At 44.6% G+C, this 8,501-nt stretch overlaps 2 protein-coding genes across 2 annotated transcripts in view; both read left to right on the top strand.

Moving 5' to 3' along the window:
- Nucleotides 1–2,066, top strand: part of LOC112486267 (uncharacterized protein K02A2.6-like) — a 20,432-nt gene extending 18,366 nt beyond the window's left edge. Inside the window, exon 2 of the mRNA XM_025065352.1 lies at nt 2,048–2,066. Within this exon, the coding sequence (XP_024921120.1) occupies nt 2,048–2,066 (19 nt within the window). The remainder of the gene's footprint in view (nt 1–2,047) is intronic.
- A 392-nt stretch (nt 2,067–2,458) lies between these two features.
- Nucleotides 2,459–8,068, top strand: LOC103394718 (uncharacterized protein K02A2.6-like). Its single transcript, XM_025065266.1, has one exon. It carries the CDS (start codon nt 2,784–2,786, stop codon nt 6,792–6,794), a length of 4,011 nt encoding a protein of 1,336 aa, XP_024921034.1. The 5' UTR covers nt 2,459–2,783; the 3' UTR covers nt 6,795–8,068.
- The last annotated feature ends 433 nt before the right edge of the window (nt 8,069–8,501 follow it).

The raw sequence follows: 8,501 nt of genomic DNA, 5'->3' as shown, positions 1-8,501 counted from the left end.
GCAGCCAAAAGAAGATGTTGAAGGGTGTATTACAGGATTGCAAGGGCTGATTGCTTCCTATCGTCTAGACGGAGCAGAAGTCCAGCAAGTGTTAATGCATGTTTTACAAACTCAGTGGGCTAGAATTAGAGGTGACTGGAGCCCTACTGAACAGGTTCAGGGAGAGAGACAAACTGTCCCGTTCAATCGAGTGACACTAACTTTAGTGCCCTTATTTGAAAGAATGTGTGCTCTTTTTACAGCACGAGCAGATTTTACTAAAATTGCAGCATGCAAACAAAAAGAGGGAGAATTGGTAGATGATTACTCCATACGTTTGGAGACAGTGTTTAAACAACACAGTGGTATGCGAAAATGATGGAGATCAAGCAGGACCTTACCAGCAGCAGCTTAAAAATGCTCTGGCAATGGTTCTGCTTCCAGGAATCAGAGAGCTGCTAACTAAACATACCTACCTACAGCCACTCTGGCAGACACCATTTTACATGCTCAACATTATGAAAAAGTGGTAATGAACAAAAAGCGCCAGAAAGAGAGAGAGGCTGCTGGAACTGCTGGAGTTTTTGTAGTTACAGATGACGGAGTTGTGTGTTTCTGAGCACTGGTGCAAGATTAAGGGACAGAAATAGACAAAGATCAGGTCCTAGGAGAGATGATCGACAAAAATAAGAAGACAGAAAGTTTAATCGATGCTATATCTGTCACAAGCCAGGTCACCTAGCGCGTGACTGCAGAAACAGGAGACCACAAAGTGGATATCATGATATAAGTGACGACAAAAGAGACAGAGCATGACTACATGAAAAGGGTACCGATACCCATGATTTAATGTCAAGACAAAATAATGAAAGTTTAGAACAAATTGATCTACTCTTCGCATTAGAAAATGTTGATGCATCGTGACACCCAGAAATGACCCTTATGGTAAATGGCAAACCAATGTTATTTTTATGTGACACTGGGGCAGAGCGAACGATAATAAGAGACACGAAGGGATTACCCCGATCAAATCAAACCATAAAAGTAAAATCAGCAAATGGAAGAATTATCACGACTCATCTAAGTGAAATTGTCAAATTCTCACTAATGAATGAGGAGAAAGATGACTGTGTGCACGTTTCCGTAGTCTTATCTCCAGAATGCCCTCATAATTTACTAGGGAGAGACCTTTTAACATATTTTGAAATGGCAGTTGTGCCAACTGCAGCAGGGGTAATGGTAGTAAAGAGAACACCATTAAGCCCAGTAGAAACCTTTGTAGTGGAGGGAAAACACGAACCTCACTACTATTGGTCATTAGACATTCCTAATGGCCCGCCCGGAGAAGTCCCTAAGACCTTGATGACAAAAGCCCAAGAAGTAGTGGAACAGGGAGGTGACAGAATGAATCCAGAAAATTTACATACCACTCTAAGATTTAAAACCAGTCCTGGACCAGATCCAGACTATGATAAAGCAGTCCATAAACTTGGACCTCAGATGATTAAATTAGAACACCTTTATTGGAAAGGTCAAACTTCATTTTGTTCAGTATCATTGTCAGAAGAAGCAAAAGCGGTGCTGTCACCAAATGAATGCTCACATGTGTCACTTACAAAATCAAAAAATGAAGAGTGGAAAGATTTAAATAGGATTGCATGGCAATCACAGGATATAAAAATGTGGAAACCTACAATCGATCCAAAAGTGGAATTTAGTTCTACTTCTGGTTTGTTCCGAACCAGATTAAGCTGGGTAACGACAACAACTCCAACTGTACATTTAACAGAACAGACATGAGAAATATTTACGCTCACAGCTGAAGAGCAGAGTGAGCTAAAATGTCTTCCTGACGACTTATGGGCTAATAGTCCAACCGATGTAGGACTAATGAAAAATGCAAAACCTGTGATAATCAAGGGCAAAACAGAGTTTAGGCCGAAAGTGAGACAATACCCTTTGAAGCCTGATGTTGAAAAAGGGATAGAGCCAATAATCAAAGACCTAAAAGCAAAAGGGATAATAAAAGTATGTCCCGAATCTGAATGTAATACACTAATTTTTCCAGTAAGAAAAGCAGCACCTAGTCTAGACTGGAGAATGGTACAGGATTTGAGAGCAGTAAACAATGCAGTAGAGGTAAGAGCACCAAACGTGCCCAATCCACATTGTAGGTGCAATGGGTCGAGTGCTGCTTAGGAGCACTCGGTGTTATCAACCAGTCTCAAATTAATAACACAACCAGTCTCATTAAAGTTATCTTTAATTATTATTTTAACCTACTAATATAGCAATAATGTATTACTTGAAGTATTACAAATATACTAAAATCAATAGTATCCAATAACAATTAAATATCTGAAGGATTTTGAGAGTTCTTGGCAAATTGGGAGGCTTCAGTGAATAAACGACAATGCAGACAAAATACAGTTAACAATAATCAAATGTATTAATATAACACCGTTAAGGTAATAACTGTGATATAACTCATAAACACTGATCACGGCTGTTGTATTCAGTATATGTTGCCACTGTTTTATAAGTACCACAAGGTGTCGCCTCCGGACCTGAAGAAACAGGAAGTGTGTTCGCTACTTCCGGGCAGAGAAGAAGATAGCTACAGGTGCCGATGTCAGTTAGCTCCCAGGAAAAATATTGTATGTTGAAATTGTGGAATTGGATAAAAGTGCAAACTCGACATCTTGTGTCAGTGGTTCTTATTGCCCAAGTTACCACATATTTTTGGCGACGAGGTGAACTGGAGACAGCGGTGGAGTGGAACGACACAACGATCTGTGGGGAGCATGGCGACGTTTGGGGCAGTCGGTGAATATGTGGAGGGAGACGAGGATTGGACTGAGTACGAGGAAAGGTTGGGACACTTTTTCGATGCTAACGGAATAACTGAGGAGGCTAGGAAGCGCTCCATTCTCCTGAGCGTGTGTGGAGCAAAGACTTATAAGCTGATAAGAAACTTAGCTACGCCACAGAAGCCAGGTGAAATTCCATATGCAAACTTGGTAAAACTCGTAAGAGACCACCACAACCCGAAACCATCGGTAATTGTCCAGCGTTTCAAGTTCCACAGTCACTTCAGAAAGGCAGGTAAATCAGTAGCTAACTTCGTAGCAGAGCTTCGACAGCTATCAGCGCACTGTGAATTTGGAGCAGTGTTAGACGACATGCTGCGTGATCGACTTGTATGCGGCATTAATGATGATGCAATTCAGCGTCGCTTGCTGAGTGAGACATCACCAATATTAACTTTTAAAAAGGCACTAGAGATTTCCCAGGGCATGGAAATGGCTGCTAGCAATGCCAGAGACATACAAAAAGGGCAGACTGGAGCACCGGTAGCAGTGCAATATGTAAAGAAAGACGGTCCAAAATATGGCAGGCCAGTTGAATGTTTTCGGTGTGGTGGAGCTCACTATGCAAACGAATGCAAATTCAAGGATGCAGTCTGCCATGGCTGTAAGAAAAAAGGACATTTAGAAAAGAAGTGCAGAGGTGCTAAAAATAAAAATAACCCTGAAAAGGTGAAGGCAAAGCAAAATCAGGCTGCCACTCATTACGTAGAGGAGGAAAATGAAGAGGCTTTGTGTTCTATTGACATGTTTGCAGTGGAAACTGAGGAGGTACCGCCTATGCCATATTATGCCACAGTCACTGTTCAAGGAAAAGAGATCAAGTTTGAGATTGATTCAGGAGCAACAGTGTCGGTCATCAGCGAGGAGACCTACAGGAGAACATGGAGGACCAAGCCACCGCCACTGATTCCCTCAAAGCTCAAGCTACGGACGTACACTGGCCAGCCCATACCTCACCTAGGAGTGCTGAAGGTGAGCATTGCAGTGAGTGATCAGAGGGCTGAGGGGAGACTAGTGGTAGCCCAGGGTAGTGGCCCCAGTCTTTTGGGCCGGGACTGGCTCAGAAAAATTAAGATAAACTGGCATGAGGTGAAGTACATGCGCACAACAGAGGACATTTTACAGCAGTACAGTGAGGTGTTCAGAGATGAGCTAGGCACGTGCAAGGGGATGACAGTTAAACTGCACATTGACCCCAATGCCACGCCACGTTTCTATAAGCCCAGAGTGGTACCCTATGCCATGAAACAGAAAGTGGAGGAGGAGCTGGAGCGCTTACAGGCGCTGGGCGTCATTGAGCCAGTCCAGTTCTCCAGGTGGGCAGCTCCCATTGTCCCTGTTATGAAACCAGACAAGACAGTGCGCATATGTGGGGACTATAAACTCACCGTGAACCAGGTCTCAAAGCTGGAGGAGTATCCGTTGCCACGGGTGGATGACCTGTTTGCAACACTAGCAGGGGGAAAGTCATTTACAAAATTGGACATGAGCCACGCTTATCAGCAGCTGTTGTTAGATGAGGAGTCCAAAGAGTTTGTCACCATTAACACACACAAAGGATTGTTTAAGTACAACCGCCTAGTGTTTGGAGTGGCGTCCAGCCCTGCCATTTTTCAAAGGACAATGGACAGTCTGTTGCAAGGCATCCCACACGTAACATGCTACCTGGACGATCTGCTCATAACAGGTGTTACAGAAGCTGAGCATCTCCGGAATCTGGAGCAGGTGCTTCAGAGGCTCTCAGAGGCCGGGCTGAGATTGAAAAGGGAGAAATGTGTGTTCATGGTCCCGAGTGTTACTTACCTGGGACATAGGATAACAGCTGAGGGCATCTGCCCAGTGGAAGACAAAGTGAGAGCTGTTAAAGAAGCACCGAGTCCCAAGAATGTCACTGAACTCAGATCATTTCTGGGGATGGTGAATTACTACGGCAAATTCCTGCAGGACCTCTCAAAGGTCTTGGCTCCGCTGTACAAACTACTGCACAATGACACAAAGTGGCAGTGGTGTGATGAACAAGAGAAAGCTTTCAATAAGGTGAAAGAACTGCTCCATTCGGCAAAACTGCTGGTGCATTTTGATCCAGACAAAGAGGTGACCCTCTCATGTGATGCCTCGCCGTACGGGGTAGGGGCAGTGCTGTCCCACGTTATGGGAGATGGCTCCGAGAAGCCTATTGGCTATGCTTCACGCACGTTGACAGCGGCAGAAAAGGGGTACTCGCAGTTAGAAAAGGAAGGTCTGGCAGTCGTATTTGCAGTTAAGCGCTTTCATCAGTACCTCTATGGCCGTCCTTTCACAATCCATACAGACCATAAGCCACTGATGAGTCTGTTTGGTGAGACGCGTTGCATCCCACCCCTCGCCTCCGCCCGAATCCAACGTTGGGCACTAAAGTTGTCAGCCTACCAATACACCATAGTGTACAGGGCAGGAAAGGACAATGCGAATGCGGACGCTCTCAGTCGCCTGCCATTGCCCGAGACACCAGTCACGACTTGCGTGCCTCCAGAGACTATTTTTTTATTAGAGAAGTTGTCGGAAACACCAGTGACTGCAGTGCAGATCAAGCAGTGGACCGAGCGAGACCCTGTAATGGCCAAGGTAAAAACTTACCTGCTACAAGGCTGGCCCGTAGTGGTAGAAAGTGAGGAGTTGAGGCCTTATGTAAAAAGGAAAAATGAACTGAGCTTACAAGATGGTTGCATTTTCTGGGGGACAAGGGTGGTCGTACCTCCCCCAGGCCGCTCACAGATCATGGAGGAAGTGCACGAGGCACATCCAGGGGTGTCTAGGATGAAAAGTCTGGCAAGATCCTATGTCTGGTGGCCAAGAATGGATTTAGACCTGGAAAACAAGGTAAAATCATGCATACAATGCCAAGCCAATCAGAAAATGTCGCCACCAGCTCCATTGCATCCATGGGAGTGGCCAGACCGTCCCTGGTCTAGATTACATCTGGACTTTGCTGGGCCCTTCATGGGGCAGATGTTTCTTGTAATGGTGGATGCCCACTCTAAGTGGATAGAAGGTCACATCATGGGCAACATAACAGCTCCTTCAACCATTGAGAAACTCAGACAAGTGTTTGCAGTTCATGGTCTACCTGACACCCTTGTCACGGACAATGGTCCAACCTTCACAAGCGAGCTGTTTAGTGACTTCATGGGACAGAATGGAATCCGTCACATTCGTACAGCGCCATTCCATCCCGCATCGAATGGGCTGGCAGAACGTGCTGTCCAAACAGTGAAGGAAGGTTTGAAGCGCATGACAGGAGATTCTCTGAGTACAAGACTGTCACGTTTTCTATTCAAGTACCGTCTCACACCTCAGACCACTACTGCACGTACTCCAGCAGAGATGTTGATGGGTCGTAGGCCTAAGTCAAGGCTAGATCTGCTCCGCCCTGACTTAAAAGTAAAAGTAGCGAGAAAGCAAGAAAAGCAGAAGGAGAGCCACGATCTTCATGCGAGAGAGAGGCTGCTGAAACCAGGTGACAAGGTCTACGTGAGGAATTTCTGCAGTAACTCCAAGCAGCAATGGCTTCCCGGGGTTATAATGACACAAAATGGCCCCGTCTCTTATGTCATCAAGCTGTCAGATGGACGAGAGTTCCGCAGGCATCAGGACCACGTACGTTTGCGTCATGATGAGAGCCCAGAGACGGTCAGCACGGCAGAGTTGCCACTGGTGACCAGCACTGAAGAGTTGCCACTGGTGACCACTGGAGGAGCATCTCTGGCAGAGAAATCGCCACCGAAGGTGTCTGTACAACCGGCAGAAGATCGACAATCACACACCGACACACAGACACCAACGACGCCTGTGACCGCAGCACAGGGGGCTCCCAAAGCTACAACTCCTGGGGTGACGGCTGTTTCACAGGAGCCAGTGCGCAGATCACAGCGTGCTCGCAAGCCTCCTGAGAGACTGAACTTTTGAGTTTTTAGTGTCACTGTTTTTCGTGAAACTGCGGGTTGTTATGTGTATACTAAAATTGTGTGTGTTTACTGAGTGCAGGTCCTGAGATGTCCAGAAGCTGTGTTGGAAGTGGAGGAATCTGTCCTAATCATAAAGAACCATCTTATGTGAACAAATGTGTTTAAATTGCAGGTGGTGTTGTTCAGTAGTTATGGAACATATGTATCCCCAGAAATACACTGAGAAAAGCTGTAAAAGAGAAATTGAATGTTTATCAAGGAAACTTAGGAATTTCTGAACTTAGTGGGGGAGGAGTGTTGTATTCAGTATATGTTGCCACTGTTTTATAAGTACCACAAGGTGTCGCCTCCGGACCTGAAGAAACAGGAAGTGTGTTCGCTACTTCCAGGCAGAGAAGAAGATAGCTGCAGGTGCCGGTGTCAGTTAGCTCCCAGGAAAAATATTGTATGTTGGAATTTTGGAATTGGATAAAAGTGCAAACTCGACATCTTGTGTCAGTGGTTCTTATTGCCCAAGTTACCACAATTGCAAAGGCTACTTTCATTTAATTATATAAATAGTCTGGTAGAGAAGGGATATAGAATTATGTTGGACTGTAGTGGGAGTCAAGGGAATCAGCTGGTTATATTTCCACCTACCTCTATTGGGCCCTACTTTTTCTGGAAGATTTTCCCCTCCCCTTCCAACAAGGACATGGGCTTAAGGAGAGTAGCTCACAATTATCGAAAGGACTATTTTTGTGTTATACTTGATAGTTTTGTGTGTGTGTGTGTGTGTGTGTATTAAGTGTCAACGGGAGAAAAGATGAAGATGGCAACATAACCAACTCAAGGTGGTGTTTCTGAATATAAATTGGTTAACCAATCCAGTGTAAAGGGGGGAAAGTCATTGCAGAGCTAAAAATGGAAAAATCAAGTGTATTATCTACAAGAAACTCATCTTTCAAATCAAGAGCATAAACATTTTTAAAAGTTGGACTTCTGCAGGCCATTCATCAGTGTGTTGGAGGATTTAAGGAACGGACACCAGGAGTACTCCTTTTTTCGATAACTCGTGGCCTAGTCCTAGTTCTTGGTGTTATATGAACATTTCTAGTAACTTGTTTCCTTTGGTTTCAGGATTTTGGATTGTCACGATTGGTTCATTCACGGGGAGCACGCTGCACTGGATTCACCATTTTGATTTCAGTGATCACTGCGTGTCAGCAGCTCTCAATTCACTGCTTGTATCATTTGTGGACTTTTGCAAATAAACCAAACTTACCTTCTTCCTTCTGTGTGCCTGCGATTGGATCCAAACAATCTAAGCTCCCTGTGGGGAAGCCTTAACACCGATATTACTAAACTCATTCAATGAATCCCTGAAACGAGGCAAGACCTCTCCCATCATGGAAAGAAGCAATAATACCCAAAGAAGGAAAATAAAATACATTTCTGAAAAGTATAGACCAATATCAATCTTAAACTGCAGCTATAAGATAACTACTATTCTAGCAAAACTGGAGACCTTTATGTCAGACTTAATAAATGAAGACCAATCAGGCTTTATCAAGGGACGCCAAACACAAGAAAATGACACTTGACACTTTTTGCAATCTTAATCAAGCCCTTAGCTCATGCATTATGAGAGGAGACAAAGAGAATTAAGTACACAACCCTCTAGATTGCCAAGGAGAAAGGTAACCTAGCTCCAATACTACTACAAATA

The sequence above is a fragment of the Cynoglossus semilaevis genome, chromosome 18 (genome assembly GCF_000523025.1).
Source record: "Cynoglossus semilaevis isolate Cse_v1.0 chromosome 18, Cse_v1.0, whole genome shotgun sequence".
Taxonomy (NCBI): domain Eukaryota; kingdom Metazoa; phylum Chordata; class Actinopteri; order Pleuronectiformes; family Cynoglossidae; genus Cynoglossus; species Cynoglossus semilaevis.
This window is presented reverse-complemented; position numbering and strand designations above follow the sequence as displayed.

Coding starts and splice junctions, on each gene's coding strand:
- LOC103394718 (XM_025065266.1), top strand. CDS start 2,784: ATGGCGACGTTTGGGGCAGTCGGTGAATATGTGGAGGGAGACGAGGAT.